At 41.2% G+C, this 21,034-nt stretch overlaps 2 protein-coding genes across 3 annotated transcripts in view; one reads left to right on the top strand and one right to left on the bottom strand.

The window, feature by feature from the left end:
* PI4KA (phosphatidylinositol 4-kinase alpha) overlaps positions 1–21,034 on the top strand; it is a 255,731-nt gene that overhangs the window by 129,498 nt on the left and 105,199 nt on the right. For both annotated transcript variants that reach the window (XM_073629090.1, XM_073629095.1), the window contains exons 20-23: positions 14,056–14,164; positions 18,668–18,804; positions 20,291–20,424; positions 20,532–20,614. In XM_073629090.1, coding sequence (XP_073485191.1) covers positions 14,056–14,164; positions 18,668–18,804; positions 20,291–20,424; positions 20,532–20,614 — 463 coding nt within the window. The remainder of the gene's footprint in view (positions 1–14,055; positions 14,165–18,667; positions 18,805–20,290; positions 20,425–20,531; positions 20,615–21,034) is intronic.
* Positions 6,318–11,615, bottom strand: SERPIND1 (serpin family D member 1). The gene is made up of 5 exons (XM_073629083.1): positions 11,457–11,615; positions 10,396–11,293; positions 9,279–9,552; positions 7,860–8,004; positions 6,318–6,899 (listed from the first exon to the last, which is right to left on the bottom strand). Exons 2-5 carry the CDS (start codon positions 11,243–11,245, stop codon positions 6,708–6,710), a joined length of 1,461 nt encoding a protein of 486 aa, XP_073485184.1. The 5' UTR covers positions 11,246–11,293; positions 11,457–11,615; the 3' UTR covers positions 6,318–6,707.

Raw genomic sequence — 21,034 nt, 5'->3', positions numbered from 1 at the left:
CAAAATAGAGCTAAAAGGGTCCCCCTCAAAGATTTGGAAAGCTTACTCATCTCTAGAAATGGCATCCTCCCCTGAGAGGGAGTGGCTGGTTAGAATGAGCATCGGGGCCATGAAATGTTTACAACTGTTTTCAACACTGCAGCCCCTGTGTATTTTGCCAAAAGATCTTTTTTTCCCTCAGCTATGATGGGTTTTTAAAAAACAAAAGTTTAGTGACTTTAATCACACAGGTTCTCTTCCATTGCCCAGGAGTCTAAAACTGAGGAACTAGGGGCGGGAGAAGACGAATCCCCCTCAGGGGACTGTGGTGAGGCTCATGACTCCTCTTCTGAGGTGTCAAATGTGGGAGAATCAGCTGGTTTCAATCTTAAGTTTGATGGTGCAATTTCATGCTGTATGGTCCGCTCCACATTTATGCTCCCTTAACTGAGTGTTTGGGTTCGCTAAAGCCTCCTCAAACTGCACATGCCTTTCCCTGTCCATTATTGTTGGAAAAGCTTTTTTGTATCTGAGAGGATCTCCCAGATAAACATTATTTTTCCTCCTGAAAAAGTTTTTTACACTTTATCCTATGATGAAGGAAATTTACTAAGTATAGTATACCAGCAATTAACGCTGCTATATCTGTGAATATGAGCTTTTGTTCGGCAGACAATGCTCAAATGCTTAGGCGTCCAACGGATAAAATATTGGAATTCCTGTTAAAAAATACACTTCTTTCTCTGACAGATTGAGCAGCCTGCGCTGACAGTAATTGCTTAATCGTGAGGCCAGTTTAACAGGTGTTCAGGTATCCTGCTCAACAGGCCCAGGATCTGGCAGCTTTATGTTTGCAATAATTGCTTTGTGAGTTTATATTGTAGAACCTCCACAAGGTCCTCATGCAGGCGCTTGCTTATAAACTAGCCAAACGCACAACTGCTGAGATGCCTATGGCCATATTACCCTGAAAGTGTCTGATCTCAGAGGCTAAGCAGGGTCAGGCCTGGTTAGTACCTGTATGGGAGACCGCCTGGGAATACCAGGTGCTATACATGGTTCTGTGCTCATTGTTGCTAACACAAACCGCTAAACGCATGAGTGCGGGAACGCATGTCAGCGGAGGATAAACTTCCTTTCACCATGCAGAAGCTCCTGACTAGTCTTCCTTTTGCAGTGAAACAACTATTTGAGAATGTTTGGATAATTCATCCAAAGAAATTCTAGTGGGAAAAGTACCCCCTTTTGCCATTTAAGTAAAGGAGTAAATATATTTTCATTTTTAAAGCTCCTTCTTTTGTGCCAGGGGCATCAGCCTCCAGGCAGTCACGATGGCTTCCACTGTCATTTTCAAAAGGTAATCCTCAGAATTAACCCCAGGGACAAAAGAGGTCTTGGGGGAGGAAACCTACAAGGTACTGAAGCCTACTTATGAGGAGGCGCCCCGCTCGCTCAGTAGGGGGAATTCTTCTGCAGTTCTCAAGGATCTGACAGGAAGACGAATAGGAGACTTCCTCAATAGATACAAGCTGGAGTTCCAATAGGTTCCCGTCTCCTCGTTCTTTCTCAGATCAAAACGTTCCTAAGGATCCAGAGAAAAAGAAGTCTTTATCTCAAGCGTTGGACAATTTTTTTGGGCAAAAGTGGTCATGGTGGTCCCCATGTAAGAGCAGAGGTTGGGGTTTGGTTAAATCCAAATGGACATTCTGGATCTCAAAGATCTAAACTCTTCCCCACTCAAAAGAAATTTCTATGCTTCGAGGTAGAAAATCTTCATTTCCCGTTTGTAGCTCTACCTTTTCGGGCTAGCTACTGCACCTCGAGTGTTTATAAAGATCCTGGCTCCTCCTTTAGCCAGGTTAAGGGCTCAAAGTATAATGATACTAGCCTACTTAGACGATCTACTCTTGCTGGATCAATCGGTAGCCCATTTAAACCAAAGTCTGGTCACCGCAGTCAGCTAGCTGGAATACTTTAGGTTGGATCCTCAACCTAGAAAAATCCTCCTTAAAGCCATCAAGGAGATTGCAGTACTTAGGGATGATGATGGATACAGTCCAGAAAAGGGTATTTTTGCCCCAGGAAAGAATCAGTTCCTTAAAGGTACTGATTAGGACACTCAGACTACGGAATTATCCTGTCAGGATCCAATCTGACAATGCCACAGCTGTGGCTTATATCAATCACCAAGGGGGCACGAGAAGTCGTGCGGCCCATAGAGAGGTGAATCATATTCTGTCTTGGGCAGAAAACAACATCCCTTGCCTATCAGCAGTTTTCATTCCAGGAATGGGGAATTGGCAGGCAGACTTCTTGAGTCGCCAACAATTGTTCCCGGGAGACTGGTTCCTTCACTCCGACATCTTTATGTCAATATGCCAAAAATGGGGAGTTCCGGACGTGGATCTGTTTGCGTCCAGGTCCAACAACAAGATCGACAACTTTGTGTCAAGGACAAGGGATCCGATGGCATACGGAACAGATGCCTTGGTCTTTTCATGGGATCAGTTTTCACTGATCTATGCATTCCCTCCTGTTCTGCTGCTTCCGCGTTTCCTACGCAGGATCAAGCAAGAGGGAAAGGAGGTGATTCTGGTCGCCCCAGCGTGGCACAGGAGATCTTGGTTTGCTGAGATCATAAGGATGGCGGTAGGGGACCCTTGGACCCTGCCCCTGTGGCCAGACCTTCTCTCGCAAGGTCCAGTGTTCCATCCTACCTTACAAACACTAAATTTAACGGTTTGGCTATTGAGACCCACATTCTAAAGGTCCGTGGGCTATCAGCTTCAGTAGTTTCTACTTTGGTTAATGCTAGGAAGCCAGCCTACAGAATCCTATATTATAGAGTCTGGAAGGCAAACGTCTCCTGGTGTGAATCCATGGGTTGGCACCCCAGGAAATATATTATAGGTAGGATCCTTGAGTTCCTACAGATGGGATCAGTAATGAAGCTGGCCTTGAGCACTATCAAGGGCCAGGTGTCGGCCTTATCGGTGTTTTTTCCATGACCGCTTGCTTCATACTTTTTGGTTTGTTACCTTATTCAGGGGGTAACTCAGATTAATCCCCCAGTTAAGTCACCCCTGAACCCTTGGGACTTAAATTTAGTCCTGTCTGCTTTACAAAAACAGCCTTTTAAACCAATTCAAGATATTCCCTTGATCCTCTTGACGAGGGAAATAGTTTCCTTGGTTGCCATATCTTCTGCAAGGAGAGTATCAGAGTTGGCTGCTCTTTCCTGTAAAGAGCCATATTTGATTATTCATAAGGATAAGGTTGTATTGCGGCCTCATCCTAATTTTCACATCCTAAGGTAGTGTCAGGTTTTCATTTAAACCAGGATATTGTTCTGCCTTCTTTTTTTCCAGAACCCAGTTCTATGGAAGAAATGTCACTACATTCTCTTGATGTGGTGGGAGCGGTCAAGGTCTATTTAAAAGCGACTGCTCAGATTCGTAAAACAGATGTTTTGTTTGCGTTGCCAGATAGTCCTAAAAGGGGACAGGCGGCGTCGAAATCTACCATTTCTACAGGGATTCGTCAAGTGATTGTTCAAGCCTATGGTTTAAAGAGGAAAATTCCTCCTTTTCATATTAAAGCGCACTCTACCAGGGCTGTTAGTATTTCCTGGGCAGTGCATCACCAAGCCTCCATGGCTCAGATCTGCAAGGCCGCAACTTGGTCTTCAATCCATACATTTACCAGATTCTATCAAGTAGATGTAAAAGGTCATGAGGATATCGCCTTTGGGCGCAGTGTACTGCAGGCTGCAGTATAAGTCCTCTTGTCTCTTGGTGCCCTACTTTTGTTGTGTCTCCCTCCCTTCAGTTGGCATTGCTATGGGACATCCCACATAGTAACTACTATGGCTCTGTGTTCCCTGATCTATGAAAAGAAAATAGTATTTTTAAAACAGCTTACCTGTAAAATCCTTTTCTTTGAAGTACATCAGGGGACACAGAGGTCCCTCCCTTCTTGGTATACACGTGTATTGCTTTGCTACAAAACTGAGGTACTCTCAGTAGTGGGATGGGTTATATAGGGAGTGCACTTTTTGTCTTAGGGCGTGCCAGTGTCCATCACCTGAAGGTGGCCTATAACCCACATAGTAACTACTATGGCTCTGTGTCCCCTGATGTACTTCAAAGAAAAGGATTTTACAGGTAAGCTGTTTTAAAAATCCTATTTTTGCTTGCTACAAGTATGGAGACTGTAGACTGGATAATCCCCTCACTCCATCGGGGATCACGGACGGGATATGGAAAAGAGCGAGAAAAACCAAATGGTGTAATCCCATTTATTAAAATAGATAAAATACAAACAGAAAGCCAAATGGCTGATTTCATTGTTGGTGCCATCGCCTAGCACTGAGGCTGAAAACGCAGCCAAAGATGAATGAATGTCCCGCAATGAGAGCTGGCGTGCGTTCCACCTAGGACGGAGGACAACCAGAGGGACCGGATTTGATGGAGGCGGTACTTCTGGAGGCGGTACTTGGTCACATTACAACATCACATCCGGTCCCTCTGGTTGTCCTCCGTCGTAGGTGGAACGCACGCCAGCTCTCATTGCGGGACATTCATTTATCTTTGGTTACGCTTTCAGCGTCAGTGCTGGGCGATGGCACCAACACTGTAAGCAGCCATTTGGCTTTCTGTTTGTATTTTATCTTTTTTAATAAATGGGATTACACTATTTGGTTTTCCTCGCTCTTTTCCATATCCCATCCGTGATCCCTGATGGAGTGAGGGGATTATCCAGTCTACAGTCTACATACTTGTAGCAAGCAAAATCTTGCTAATGCTCATTTGTCCTTTTTTTCAGTAATTAGGTCAACATCATCTGGTAAGCTGCCACCCTTATATTGAGCACATTTGGGTGATGGTATAGTCGATGAAGGGTTTCCATTTATTTCCAGGATTGGAAGATTTATAGAAGATTCATCATGATTTGGACTTTTTATGTATTTTTTCCACTGGTTATTCTCAGGACGATTGCGTTCACATATAAGGCAATTTATCACGATCACATTCCTGAGGACTGTTTGATGTGTGCATTTATGTGCACAGGATTGCTGTTTTTGTTTCAAGCAGATTCAATTTGTTTGCAATGCAGACTAATTGAGTCAGTGAGACAAATTTGTCACTGTTTAAGTAGGCAGGCTGGTGTTTTTTCACTTGTATACTATATTAATAATAATTTCTATATTTTTTAATTTCACTTTCTTAACTCCCATTTATAGAGAGTTTCACATTAAGCGCCCCCTACCAATTTTGTTCTAGGTGTCAACATTGCCTAAAAGTGTCAAAGTTTCAATATTTGAGCATCCCCTGGGATTTGGGGCTGCTTGGTTCCACTTTTCAAATGACTCAGTCATTTGAAAGTTTTGATTACTGACCACTATTTTAAACTGAGAATAAAAATGAGAGAAACTGGGAATGTTAGGAGCTTTAGGCCCCTTTCACACGGGACGGATCCGTGTTGATCCGCCCCGTGAACATCCGCTGCTCAGCGGGGATCGCTCCGCTTTCCCCAGCTGAGCCGGCGGATGACAGGGCGGGACCCGCACACTGTGCAGGGACCGCCCTGTCAGATCTCCGCTCTGCCCTATAGGGGATCGGAGGAACACGGACCGTCTCGCAGAATCGGACGAGAGTGGACCCGGAGGACATCGGGTGTTTGCGGATGTACATCCGCTGACACCCGCTATCCCATAGGGATGCATGTATGTCCGTATTTCATCCGAAAACGGATGGATGAAATACGGACATACGGTCCGCATGTGTGAAAGGGGCCTTATTCTCCTGAAAGATACTCACAGATGTTTCTTTTCTTAGGAACTGCAAATTTAAATTTGTGGAATAATTATTGTTTCTGGTAAATAGATGTCAAACTAACAGTGGTCCATAAGTATTTTCCCCCTTTTTCCTTCACCTTTTACCATCTTGTTTCAATATACTTGTTTTGTCTTATAAACCCCTTTTGAAATTATGTTGGTTTCTTTGGGGTAACAGTCCAATGTTTAGAAAAAAAAGAGGAATTACAAGGGACAGATTCTTATAATAAAAGGTAATTGAGTTTATACATTTTAACACTGTATACTCAACTATTTTGCAACTATTCAGTTTAAGAGCTCAGAGGACACTTGACGTGGGGTCAATGGTTACACTGGTAGAAGCAGAGCAAATATTTATCAAGCTTGCATAAACCCAGCAGTTCAAAAATATCCCAGCCCAAACCGTTAGCTATTCAGAAACAGTCTTTCTATGTTGATTTTAGACAATTCCCCTTCTAACTTGCTGTTAAAAGACTTATTCCACATTAAGTTGACAAACGCCTAGATTGAAGACATTTATTTTTCATTAGTAGAGTTTTGAAAAATGTTTTGAACACTTCACATGGTATAGTTCACAAAAATATAATAAACAGCTTGGCTTTCTTGCAAACAAGTGTCTCTTATAAACAGGTCTGTATTGCAAAGTGACAAATCTGTTTTTACATATGGCACTTGAGCAAATACAATAGAATTCTACATTTTTAAGGTCATTATACATTTTGGTGAAGGTTTTAGCAGCTGAATCTGTAATTCTGTATGTGCTGTTCCTCATAAAGACTATTTTACACTTATGTCTAATGAGCATGCTGAGTAGGCATTTCGTATGTAGTTGCCCTTCTCAGTTACATAAATAGTAAAATTATAAAGCCCAGTGCTTAGTTGTGAAACCAGTTCAGGACTTGGTGGGGTTGGACACTCTTCCACAGAAAATAAGGCAATTGGTGCGATGTTCATAGATGAAAAAAAGGAAGGGACGGTCCACAATGAAGCGTGTCTGTATGGAAAGTGGCGTGAAGCCCACGGTAGTAAGACTGGCAGCTTGTGTTCCCTCTTCGTTCACGGTGATGCTCCCTTGTTGTTGAAACTGCAAAGTAGTTTGTCAGAGAGAACAGTTAAAAAAGCACTCTGGACAAAGTTACAAAATGACATTAATTATATTAGGGATTCTGACCTGCGTTATGTTCTGATGTAAACAAAAGCCAATTAACGCAAGCCTATAGCATGCTCCAGCATGCTGCCATGCTGTAATCAAATTGTGTAGATTACTATATAGTAAAAGTTATTGCTAGCTAGTTTATGTGGCCTGTTCTAGCTTTTAATCATATGCTGTTTAGGACAAACATTTTTACCTTACCTTTTTATTCTCTGATTGTAGCTATTACTATATGCTTTTCTTCTCGATTTTCTTTAGAAGATTTGCAATCTTCTAAACAAAAAACGAAATAGGAACTGCCATGTAAATTGCAGCTTTGGCTAGAAATTACACCACGGTGTTGCTGACACCAACTATGTAGTAAAGTGGTTATTATACAAGCATTAATCGACATGTTTGAGACAAAATATCAAATTAGAGACTTTTAATCTCTATAAATCTATGGGGTTTATTTACTAAGCTGGAGAGTGCAAAATCAAGCTCACTTCTGCATAGAAACCAACCCGCTTCCAGTTTATTGCCCAAGCTTAATTGAACAAGCTGAGGTTAGAAGCTGATTGGCTACCATGCACAGCTGCACCAGATTCTGAATGCACCAGCTTTAGTAAATCTACCCCTGTGTTCTTGCCCTCTAGTAAAGGGGTGTTTTTTTTTTCTTTTTGTTTTTTTTTTTGACACTTTAATTAAACTGCAGATGGCAGCAACCACAGCAAAAAATGAGATGATGGCACATAGCAAAAAATTGGACTGAGTTTGACCAGTAATAGTAAATGCTAACTGTTGTGATGGGCAATGCAAACAGTTCTTCTTTAATGCATATGATATATATATATGTTTTTTAAATAATCTGCATTGTAAAAGTCATATGTATGAGAAGCTGAAGATACTAACCAGGCCAATGTTGATATCTTCATTAGTAATGCCTGAGAAGTCTGCCTTGGCAGTGAACACATCCTTCACTCCCATGTTGCTGAGAACATCCTTTAAGTTATAGTTCTTTTCCAGCTTGAAGCGAGGAAGATAAATATCCCTTGTCCTAGGAACAAATGTAAAATTAATACAATAGCTTAATTTTGTAATGTAACCTAAAATATATATAAATAATGTTCTTGTAAACTGTTCTTGTAAATAGGCAAATATTAAAGGATAACTGTACTTTAGGAACCCCAAGTATTAAACATACCTATCCACTAACCTGAGCGATCTTCACTCTGTGGCTGCTGGGTCCTGCACAGCCTCTCCACAGAGAGTCTCTCAGCTAGGCTCTGTTTCTTTATTCTTCATTCATCACAATGGAAAGGCCACTAACCATTAAGGCCACAAGTCGATGACTTTTCCATAAGTATAAATAGAGCTCTTGGTAAACTTGAGGCGTACAGAAGCAGATTTGTTTTATCGGGATGCCGTAAAGCAGTAGTAAAACCAAAACTAATAATGTAATATATTACAGCTTACCAATCATTAGCAGGTGTAGCTGCATTCATTTTCCAATTTTAGGCTTTTTCCCCTTGTGATCCAGCCAGTAACACAACTCCTATATTAGTGTTTCTACACTCTGGATGACGGAGCAACAGAGACACCTTTGGATGACTGCATTGTCAGTCTGGTGGAAGGTAGATTTGGATGTATTAGCAGATTTAGATACACTAAGCAAAATGAAGCTAAGCTCCCGCTAACACTTTCTGAGCAAGTTACAGCAGCCATTTTGTTCCTTGGGATAAAGGTTTTACATAGATGAAAGATGATCATTGTAAGCACCCCTGTCAGTGGTAAATGGTTTGCATCAACCCCCTAGCTGCTACATCTGCAGGACAGACTTACTGGCTGGATCACCAGTTAAAAATAAAGGAACGAAAGCCTAAAAAAGAGAACTAATGTGGCCTCCACATGCAGTTGGTAAGCAGTTAAATATTTGCTTATGGGCTTAATACCACTTTAAACTGGCCATACAGTTATCATATTTGCTTCATGAGTGACCTTGTCGGCACTGTCACACCTGACCTCTTTCGATTGAAAAGTCGGGGGAACCTGTGTGTAAAATTGTTGACTGATGAGCTGCAGCTGCTGTTCAAGTATTCTGAGGGCTGCATGTGTTGGCTGTTGAAATACAATAGCCTGGCATGGGGATTCGTCCATCTGTGTTGTATAGCATAGATGAAGGAATCTCTTAGATTTTTTTCATTCAGCCTACAGCTTGAACAAAAAATTCTATCAGTGCATGGCCATCTTTAGATGTCAGGATAGTGTCCTGCAGCAAAATAATAAACAGCTCTGCTGATGCATAATTTTAATAACTTTTTGCAGGCTTACCTGTTTGTCATAATTTTCTGCCATTTTTCTACCACATGTGAATTGAGCTGCTTCTCAAGGAGTTTCATGCCAGACAGTTTATGTGGCATAGCTATTAGCATGCTGATGTTGCCAACATATGGCAGCTGCAGAACATCACAGTCCAGCTCAGAATCCACAGCTACTAAGAAGTTTCCCTTGGTCTTCATCATGGGCACTTTCACAATTTCTTTGTCACTCACACGAAAATTTGCATTATGGGTATACTCTGCTGGAAACTTATTTTCCCAAGTTCCTATTAAAAAATAAAAGAAAGAGTTTGTTCATCTGTATGCCATTCATATATATGCAAGATTTACATTTGATATATACTATAATTGTGAAAATGACAGCTGCATTGCATTACCATGGACTATGTTCACGGACTTGTGTAACCTTTTAAGAACACATATAAACTGTATTGTTGACCTTTCTAAAATTTGCTATTTGCCTGATATCCATGCTGATTCTGTATATTTTTTTTCATCCTTGACCTAGAATAAGTATGCAGATGAGGAAGTATGGTTTTGCTCTGATTCCTTTACCTGTGTGCTTGGGCTGGCCATCATCCCCCATCCACACATTCAAAGTGGATGGAGAAATCCTCTCCACTGTGCTATTGTATTCTGACAGCTGGGACTCCTCTGCTGTCAGAATACACTGATCAGTGCTGCAGCGGATTGGCTGCATGTGCTTGCAGAATTAAAGTTTTTCAACTGCCCCGTTCGAGAGAAGCTAATCATTAGATCAGCTTCTCAAGCAGGAATGGCCATAGATGGATCGAATTTTGATCCAGCCTTATTCTGGGTAAATGACTTCAAGTTTTTAAGCCACAAACAGCCAGTTAACTATGATTTTCAAAAGGAGATCTGCATTGGCAGTTTGCATATTGCTCTCATTACAGGGGTATTTTAACCTAGTACCTTTTTCACCCTTTCCTGAAATTCTAAAGTATATTAGGTAGCATCATGGTTTTGATGTTGACTCTTATATAATTTACTGTGTTTATACCTAATATAGCCAGCTGGCTATATCTCCCACACTAAAATGTGCTAATATAATGCATAAACTTAATTAGCCAGCTACTAAAAATTCTTACCTTTGAAGTAGATGCAGTTTACAAGTAACAACAGAAGATCTGGGCTTAGGTTTGAGAGTGCTTCTTTAATCAGGCCTTTGGTGAGCTTGTGAATGCGTTGGTTGATCTTACTGAGGAATGCTTTATCTTCAAAGTCGCCAATCTGAGCCTCTGCAAAGTAGTAGTTTTTCAAGTTATTCTGAAAGTCCTCCCTAATGGCAAAGTCTTTTTCTATGTAGAGGTCACTAACTGCTCTTAAGGTATAGCCAAAGTTTCTGCGGAAGAGTCTGTGAGTTAACTTACGAAAGACTTCATGAACTGTTAAGATTTCATATTTTGAACTAGCATTAATGAAATCCTTGAACCCTAAAGTAGATAGAATTTGGCTCTGAGACTGCCCTTTTGTACCCAGTGATACTGTAGCCAGTGCTGTAGATACACCAACTGGTGCTAATAGGATGTTTTCTGTTGCATTTGTGGTTTCTTTTATGGATCGATAAAGATCAAAGCCAAAATTGGCATTGATTATGTTCAGCCTTTGAATCCTTGTTTTTCCTGGGAAAAGTTCATATATATTCCCTGGTATTTTTTCAGTACTCTTGATCTCTGGAAGAACATCAATGATGTCTGTATAATCTTCTTCATCTTCACCAAGTATTTTGTCAAAATCCAGATAGTCCTCTTCATCATCTCCTTCAGGAATAAGGTCGTTGGTCACAGTGTCATCCTGTAGGCTTTCTGCATTTTGGGGTGAAGCACTTCGTGCTCCCACAGCTCCATTTCTGCTCTCATAATGATCCCTTAGGTCTTTAACACCACATAATGCTGTAGAAATTAGTAGCAAACTTGTGGTAAAGTAGAGGAGATTCATTTTGGAAACCACTGAGTTTAGGATTTTTTAAAGGAACACCAGAGTCAGCTGTGTAAGAGAAACATAAAAGTTAGAGAAGTGGACTGAGCTGCATTTTGCTGTTTGCAGATGAAAAATGGTAATGAATGATAGCATAGCAACAGTATAGTAAACATTGAATTATGCATCTTATTCACTTATATCAAACATGATTTCTGAAAAGTGCCCTTACCTGACAGCCCTGGTGACTATTCCTAGTCCTAGAATATTTTAAATGCACTAAAAAGAGCTAAAACATAACCTTTGTCGCCCACAGAGTAAACAGCATACTTCAAACAGACAGAGAAATGCTTGGTCAGCCAAAGTCCTTTCCTTCTGCTGGGCCCCCTAGTTCCCTCCCTGCTACCCACCCCTTCTTTATTTCCTGTATTCAGCAGACCACTACACAATAACAAACAGCTTGGCATTAGCGTTCTGTCTGTGCAGGAAATATGTTACTGAATTAAATATACATTTTTTATTTCATGTTAAATCTTATATATGCTATCCTAATTTGCAACTATTTCTATATACTTGTTTAATAACCCCTACAACAAAAACTTGATAAGTTAACTATCAAATGGCCAATAAGTGTGCATTAGGTTAACATAAAGTTTATTTATTTTGAATAACACCAAAACATAACAGAACTCAGAACAAAAGAACTAGAACTCAGGGAGCAGAGATTAGTGACACTGTCACTAGGCAGAACGGGGAGATGCTTGTTTACATTAGCATCTCCCCGTTCTTCCTCTCCGTGAGACGATTGCTGGTATCCCCACAGTGATCGAGTCAGCGGGACCCGCGACCCGACTCACGGAGATTGCCGTGCCCGCAAGGCCGCCTCTTAAAGGGCAATGTACAGGAATGTGATTCTGCCTGTACGAGCCCTTCTGCCGCAGTATATCTGCGTAAGGCAGTTGGCAAGCGGTTAAACACGACATGCTTTTATTTTTTGCTGAAAATATCTAATGTAAGTAACCATATTGCTTCATTATTTTTACCCAATGATAAATGGTGACTAAACCTCAAGGAGGTAGTGAGGAGATGGAGATGGTAGTGTGTGTATATGTATATTTGTTAAAATATTTTGTAAACTTCTGGTTTCTAATGATGTCACAACACGCCCCAATATATTTTTTTTTGTCTAATGAACTGGCCCAGTATAGATCTATGAAGTAAACAAAGGATTAAAATTAATTCTGTAGCTGTCCTCTCCTCCCCTATGTTTTTTTCGGTCCCTTTGTTGCTCTATTCAGCATCATCTCCCATGTCCTCCTTCTGTATGCAAAACTGGAAGTCTTAAGCCGACCATAGATGGGTTGCAGGAAAGAAAATCGCTCGATCCCCCCATCAACACAAACTGTGTTGATGGGGGAATCTCTCCCGTGGAGCCGTTGTGTTCTCCCTGTGAGAACACAGTGAGTATTGGTAACGGCTATAAGACTATCTATATAGGACTTGATCTATCGATCAACTTGGGTACATTTAGCCAGCCCATACATGATTCGAACTGACTATGGCCGGCTTTAGCGTGTCTTTGACAAAGTTTTTATGGCTTTAATTTCCACAGTGGAATTTAATAATGTAATATATTATGCACTCTACCAAAGCACCTATGAAATCGTTCAGCTTTGCTTTCTATTGAGACTTCCAATTTATCATATTGCAAGAAGAGCCATGTTTCAACATGTCCTGGAAAGATGGTCTAGATATACCATACACCAGGGGTGCCCAACCCCTCTGTTGTGGCCCCTGACCTCCTGCTCTGGGATAGTGGGTCGGCAAGCCCAGATCACGGGTTCCCGACCCACCATCCCAGAGAATCAGTGTTCTGAATGGAACCGGCGGAGGAGGGAGCAGAACTGCATTAGTTGATGCTTCCTGTATATGGCCGGCTTGTGTCACAGGTAGAGTGATACCAACTGGATTCCGACTGGGACAGCAAGTGCCGGAAATATCTGTAGCAAGGAAGACTCCTAAATAGAAGATTATTATTAAAGGACAATTTATATTCTAAAATCACAGTGTATATATGGACACATCTCTTCTGCAGTGGTTACTGGGCTGCTTTCAAACTGCTCCGCAGGTGCACCTGTGGGTTACCTGCACTGAGCCATAGACTTCTGTTATTACCTGTGGGTTTGGTGCGCTTTCTGAAAGCCCACTAAAACTCCTGAAAGCAGGAGTTTTGGTGGGCTTTCATGAAGTGCATCACACCTGCAGGATATACTAGAAGTCTATGGCAAAGTGCAGCTAACCCACAGGAAAGCCACAGTTGCACTGCAGCGCATCGGAGTGAAATCAGCGTTGGGCCCCTTTCACATGATTAGTCTGATCCGGTCCGCCTGTCCATTTTTCAGGTGGTCCCAATCGAACCCTCCATTCGCCTCCATGGAGCTGCAGATGTAAACAAATTTGTGTCTGTTTACACCTGCCTACCTCCAATCCGATCCTCTAAAAAAAAAAAAAAAAAAAAATAGAAGGGGATCTATCCCTTTCCGTCTGGGCGGATCAGAGCGGGCTGTGTCCCTGTCTGCTCTGCATATGCAGAGTGGACACGGACCAGTCGTCCCCCCGCTCCGCTCATTGTGGCCCGTGACTGGTTACCAAGTCGCTTAAGTGGCCCTCACTCTAAAAGGTTGGGCACCCCTGCCCTATACTGATGTTGGGGTGTAATTTAGTAATATGTGTAAAGAACTATGATTGCATTTTGTGTATGTTCTGTAACTAGTATTTGATTTACCATTATGTAATGATATACATTTATTTTTCCTGCACTTGATTTTCAGCTAACTCGAAGACTACAACCCATTAAAGAGGCCAAGCCACGACTACAAAAGCTGTTCAGAGACTTCTGGTTATATTCTGTTCTTATGGGCTTTGCAGTGGAGGGATCAGGTAAATTATAGCTACCATACAGGTTCTCACTGTATTTTGGTAATATTAGTGTTGAATAAATGCCAAAAACATTTTCTTCATTCTTCCTTTTGCTTTTCACCTTCTAAGATAGTCCATCTACACCTGGTCTCTCTAACAGCATTTCTCTAGGCTTATTTACAGGCTAGGTTTTGTTGTATGCATGATTGTTTTTCCTAGTCAACTAAACCCACTCTTATTTCATATTGTCTCTAAATTAAAGAAATGCTATATCTGTTGGATGATATGTGCCTTTGTGGCCCATGCCTGAAATTATTTAGAGACTCCAAACATTAAGCCCGGGTTCACACCATAATACGCTGCGCACCGCACAGGAGCGCTGTGCGTCCCTGTTCACCGTTTCAGGGACGAATCAGGGCCGATTCTATGCCTGAATTCGGCCCTGAAACGCAGCCAAAGACGCACAGCGTTTTTGTGCAGTGCGCACCGCAGCCGCCCCGGAGATATGTGAACCGGCTCCATAGGGAGCCAGTCACATTCTCCTGCTATGCGAATTAGAGGTGCGGAAACGCACCTCTAATTCGCATAGGTGTGAACCCGGGCTTAAAAATAAATAGATATCTTTTTTTTCAGGAAAATACAGTTTAATGCATTTAAATGCACACAAATACAACATAAAACGCATTTGGTAAAATATGAAATATTATGTTGTGCTGAGTAAATAGATACCAAACTTGTCAATATTTTACATTTTTTACTCCTGTGAAATGGTGTAAAACTATGGTACCTAAAAATCTCCAAAGGCGATGCTTTTAAAGCCTTCACAGGTTACCAGTTTAGAGTAAAAAGTGAGCTCTGGTGCTAGAATTATTGCTCTCACTTTAACGTTCGTGGTGATACCTCCATTGTGTGGTGCAATCACTGTTTACCTATGCGTGCCGGAGCTACATGCGTAATTGCATGTGAGCACAGGGAGGTGGGGGAACATTACTTTTTTTTTTATGCTATTATTTTATTATTTACTTCACTGTATTTGATTTACACTTTTTCTTTCTTTATTTTTTTATTTAACTTTATTGCTGTTACAAGAAATGAACAAAATCCCTTGTGATAGTTTGGGCAGTGAACCATTAACAGCAAGTAAACAAAGAACCAAAACGGGAAGTGATGTAATACATGTCATTTCCGGCTTTATTTGTCATAGGTGAGATAGGGCTGTTCCTCTTTCTCCTCTGTTCTCAGCCAACCTGACCGCTTTCATTGGTCGCGGGCTCCACAATGGGACTAGAGAGTCTGGGAACAGTAGGGTGATGGCCTTTTCAAGCTCTGTTAAAGTGATTGGGTGGCTGTAGAGCCGCTCAGATCACTTTTACATGAGAGCTGGTCGCTGACTGAAAATTTTGATACCAGGATCATGGATGCAGCTGGTAAAACAGCTTCCTCCCAAGACAATGTGTGTGTGTGTGTGTGTGTGTGTGTGTGTGTGTATATATATATATATATATATATATATATATATATATATATATATTTATATTTATTTATCTATATATATATAGCCTATGGGCTACATACGGTATTTATCCAGTGTCCAAAATAAGGGATGCTGAAAAAGCCCTTGAGTTGTGACAGCTGTTTTGCACGTCACGGCTTTAGCTTCAGTGGCATGGCCCTGTAATAACACACCCAATTTCTGTGACTTTGTTTTTATTCTATTTTAGTGGCTTACTCTTTTTCTTGTTGCAAAAACTTTTGTTCTTGTCTTCGTGGATCTGATCTTGATACCGAATTGTACCACAAAATACTGCACAGTCCATTTTTTTGTATGATGTTTTAAATTTTCAAATTACACAAAGTACAACCCCTGGCAAAAATTATGGAATCACCAGTCCCTGAGGATGTTCCTTCAGTTATTTATTGTTGTAGAAAAAAGCAGATCTCAGACATGGCCAAAAACTAAAGGCATTTCAAATGGCAACTTTCTGGCTTTAAGAAACACTAAAAGAAATCAAGAAAAATAATTGTGGTGGCCAGTAACAGTTAGATTTATAGAACAAGCACAGGAAATAAATTATGGAATCACTCAATTCTGAGGAAAAAATTATGGAATCACCCTGTAAATTTTCATTACAAACACTAACACCTGCATCAGATTAAATCTGCTTGTTAGTATGTAGATAAAAAGGAGTGATCACACCTTGGAGAGCTGTTGCAACAAGTGGACTGACATGAAGCATGGCTCCAACACCAGAGATGTCAATTGAAAAAAAGGAGAGGATTATCAAACTCCTTAAAGAGGGTAAATCATCACGCAGTGTTTCACAAGATGTTGGTTGTTCACAGTCGGCTGTGTCTAAAACATGGACCAAATACAAACAACATGGAAAGGTGGTTAAAGGCAAGCATACTGGTAGACCAAGGAAGACATCAAAGCGTCAAGACAGAAATCCAATCATCCACAGTCCACGATTGCCTTTCCTTAGCCCATTGTAACCTTGTTTTTTTTGTGTTTAGGTGTTAGAGATGGCTTTCTTTTAGCTTTTCTGTATGTAAATCCAATTTCCTTTAGGCTGTTTCTTACAGTTCGGTCACAGATGTTGACTCCAGTTTCCTCCCATTTGTTCCTCATTTGTTTTGTTGTACATTTTCTGTTTTCAAGGCATATTGCTTTAAGTTTTCTGTCTTGACGCTTTGATGTCTTCCTTGGTCTACCAGTATGCTTGCCTTTAACCACCTTCCCATGTTGTTTGTATTTGGTCCATGTTTTAGACACAGCCGACTGTGAACAACCAACATCTTGTGCAACACTACGTGATGATTTACCCTCTTTAAGGAGTTTGATAATCCTTTCCTTTTTTTCAATTGACATCTCTGGTGTTGGAGCCATGCTTCATGTCAGTCCACTTGTTGCAACAGCTCTCCAAGGTGTGATCACTCCTTTTTATCTGCATACTAACAAGCAGATTTCATCTGATGCAGGTGTTAGTGTTTGTAATGAAAATTTACAGGGTGATTCCATAATTTTTTCCTCAGAATTGAGTGATTCCATAATTTATTCCCTGTGCTTGTTCTATAAATCTAACTGTTACTGGCCACCACAATTATTTTTCTTGATTTCTTTTAGTGTTTCTTAAAGCCAGAAAGTTGCCATTTGAAATGCCTTTAGTTTTTGGCCATGCCTGTGATCTGCTTTTTTTCTACAACAATAAACAACTGAAGGAACATCCTCAGGGACTGGTGATTCCATAATTTTTGCCACGGGTTGCATTCACAACATATTAGAATATTAAGAACTGAAGGGTCAACACTTATCTATTCAACAGTCCCTTGCCAGTGTCGGCATTGTCTGAGAGCCAGTCTTCAGGCCTCTTCATTTGTCGGTGCAGAATGAGGTCACTCCTGCACATGCACAGGAGGCAGTAATCTCGACACTCAAAGACTGGCACTGTAAGCTGATCTGCACATGCAAGCCTTCTGCAATCAAAGCCTGCCTGCTCGCTTTTTCTTACAGCGGAGCTTTAGTTCATCCAAAATGTTTGTGAGTTTTGGATTGCGTAAGGAAAGTTTAGAACCTCTCATGGTTTTTTTTTGAGGATTCCCATGAACAGGAACTGAGGGGGGAGTCTGTAACAGGGACACCGCAATTTTAAGCATTTTTACTAACAGAGTATGAACAAATGTCCCAGTGCGATTCCCTCAAAACTTTTGTGTTGTTGGGGCAGCAATGGAGGTACATCTCCCCAAGGGAATGGGAATGATTCTGACCACCAAGTAACAGGAAAATAATAGACATGATTATTCAGAGGCACAAATAAATATAGGCTGTGCAGAGCATGGTGTCCAACAGTTATATGTGGACTAGATAACTTAAGATTTAGTTAGAGTTATTATTAAATAATTATTATTGAGCCCCCATTCACACCGGTGCAACTTGTCATGTGATTTGACAGCTCCAAATCACATGACAAGTCACACCCTATTGTCGGCAATCGAAGCATTCAAATCGGTGCAACTCTGACTTTGCGGTGCTGCACCGTTTTGAAAAAAAAAAAGTTCCTGCACTATTTTTGCCATTTCAGGTGCGATTTGCATAGACCTCTGCGCATGAAGTGGCACAGATGTCAGCCAAGTAGCACCTGAAATCGCGCTGACCTGCTACTTTGAAATCGTGCTGAAGTACTACTACTTCAGCACGATTTCAATGTAGCATCAATGTGAACCAGGGCTAAATAAAGAAAAACTAAGGATCAGATAGGTAAAGGTAGGAAAGAGAAGAGGACAGGGCAGAAAAACACATTTAAAAAATGCCTGTTTACTAGTATGCACTTACTCTGCTCTGCCAAAAAATTGCAAAGAATATATGCCGCAAAAGATGGCACACCATTTTAGACATAACATCATTGTAGTGCTGTATAACTGGCTTGCTATATCTCTTGGAACTGCATTTAACTGTTGTCTTGTTGAGTTTGTCTCTGTTTTGTGTACAGTTCTAAATCTCATCAGCCAAGTTATTTTATACTGCAGGTCTGTGGCCTGAAGAGTGGTATGAGGGAGTCTGTGAAATAGCAACTAAATCTCCTTTGCTGACTTTTCCCAGTAAGGAACCCTTGCGGTCTGTCCTGCAGTACAACTCCGCAATGAAGAATGACACCGTAACACCTGTGAGCAATTTTTTCCAATTTTTAATATTAAGGCTTCATTCACACTAGATGCTCAAAAACCACCAAAACCATGCTGGGTAAAAAATTCTAATGTTTAGCATTTTTTGCCAGCGTTTTTAAAAGTGTTTAGGAGTGTTAGCATTTTTGTTAAGGAGCAGGTGACCGACTGCGTCCTCAACAACCAGTGAATAGCGGGTTGTTAAGGAGCAGGCCTGGCAAGCCAGCCGCCACGTCCTTCCCAACGGATGACTCATCTGTTGTCAGCGGGCAAATAATATTGCTGGCAATAACATTTGAGAAAAAAAACAGCGTAGGGATCTACACCCCCCCCCCCCAATCCATACCAGCCCTCCTGCTCCAAAGAACCCCCCCTCCTTTCCTGCATGCTCGGATAATGGTATGGTATGGATTTTGAGGGGGGCCATGCTGTATTTTTTGTTTTTTGGCGTGGGGTTCCCCTTAAAATCCATACCAGACTGAAAAGACCTGTATGGATTGGGGGCTCCCCAAACTGTTTTTTTTCCCCAAAATTTTTATTGCCGGCAATTGTTTTGTTTACATACAGCGGGGAGCCCCGCTGACAGCTGATGAGTCATCCGTTGTTAAGGATGCGGCAGCCGGCTTGCCGGCCCGCCCCTTAAAGAGGAGTCTCCACTAAAAAAAAAAAAATTAAAAGTCAGCAGCTACAAATATTGCAGCTGCTGACTTTTAATAATCGGGCACTTACCTGTCTCAGGGTCCAGCGATGTGGGGGATCGGAAGCCCCGCTCGTCTCCCCCTCTGTTCGGCAGCGCAGGCATTGCAACTGTGGGCGCTCGGCTGTGGCTTCACAGCCGGGCACCCACTGCGCATGTGCAAGCGGCGCAGTGCAATCATATGGGACCTGTCACGTGTCCCATATGATTAACAAGAGGGAGGGGGCAGAGCTGAGCCCTTCCTGTGCCGAGGGAAAGTGATGTCCCCAGCCCAGGCACTGAAGAAGGCAGATTACGAGGGATCCCCTAGCAACAGGCATTTAGAGGTGAGTAAAAAAAAATTTTTTCCAAATTTTTTTTTTGGCACATTTATGCATTTTTTTTTTGGGTGGAACACCACTTTAACAACCTACTATTCACTGGTTGTTAAGGGCGCAGGTGGGCCAATGGCTAAGAAAACAAAACTGGAAACCGGAGCTTAGCAGCGGTTAACAGCGTATTGGAGCATCTAGGAGCTGTCATCTTTTTCTCTGTTGGCAAATTGCTCCCAGAAACGCAAAAAAAAAAAAAAAAAAATAGGTATTTTTTTCTGCTCCCAGAGGCTGAAGCTTGAAAAACACTTCTAACCTACAATAGTATGCATTGACATACAGGATAACACTATTTGGTTCTAGAGGCAGAAAAAAAACGCTCAAAGTAGCTGCTAGGAGCTTAAAAATAAGCTAGTGTGCATGGAGCCTTACTGTGTTGTGTACAAAACAATTGTATGGATTTTGATATTTTACATGCAGGCAGAGCTAAATGAGCTAAGGAGCACTATTATTAATCTGCTGGATCCAGCCCCAGAAGTATGCCAAAATATCAACAAACTAGACTTTGCCATGTCCACTTACCTGCTCTCTGTGTATCGGCTGGAGCATATGAGGTGAGCACACCAACATACATCCACTGAAGTTTTGCTTTTGCTCACATGCTAAACCTATTCTATTTCTATTATTTCTATTTAATCTGAAATCATTTCCTGCCTGGTAGGGTCTTGCACTCCACAGATAAGGACCGTTTCCAGGTTATGTTCTTTTACTTTGAGGATAAAGCAATTCAGAAAGACAAATCAGGTGAGAGTTGATTTTATTTGCTATAAATTAATCTTTTCTTTGCATAACTCAAATTTACTATATTGTAGCTATGACATTCATTTGTGTTGCATTGAAATTGGTACACTTTAATTATATGCAACCTTTTCCTAACTTGTCACAGAGAAGGGAAGGGATAAAACCTTTGTTTGGTTTTATTTGCTGTCTGTGTCTCAAATGAAGAGGTTTTATTTTACTTCCTGTGACAGCGACTATGGTACCTGAAACCTTAAGTGAGGGGAAATCTCTCCAATGAGGATGCAGCAATAAAAATATTTTTGGTAGAGTAGAGAAGGTTAAAAACTTTGTTATTTTTTTATTTTTATTTTTTTAATGCTGTTTTGGTCCCTCTTGGCAACATTCCTGTACCAAAGACAGAAGTTAGGGCTCCTTCACACGGAC

Source organism: Aquarana catesbeiana, linkage group LG01 (assembly GCF_042186555.1).
Source record: "Aquarana catesbeiana isolate 2022-GZ linkage group LG01, ASM4218655v1, whole genome shotgun sequence".
Taxonomy (NCBI): Eukaryota; Metazoa; Chordata; class Amphibia; order Anura; family Ranidae; genus Aquarana; species Aquarana catesbeiana.
The sequence above is the reverse complement of the archived record's forward strand: the minus strand, read 5'-3'. Positions and strand labels throughout refer to the sequence as shown.

Coding starts and splice junctions, on each gene's coding strand:
- SERPIND1 (XM_073629083.1), bottom strand. CDS start 11,245: ATGAATCTCCTCTACTTTACCACAAGTTTGCTACTAATTTCTACAGCA. Junction 8,005..9,278: donor CAGAAAATTATGACAAACAG/GTAAGCCTGCAA, acceptor ATTTGTTCCTAG/GACAAGGGATATTTATCTTC. Junction 6,900..7,859: donor AAGATATCAACATTGGCCTG/GTTAGTATCTTC, acceptor ACTACTTTGCAG/TTTCAACAACAAGGGAGCAT.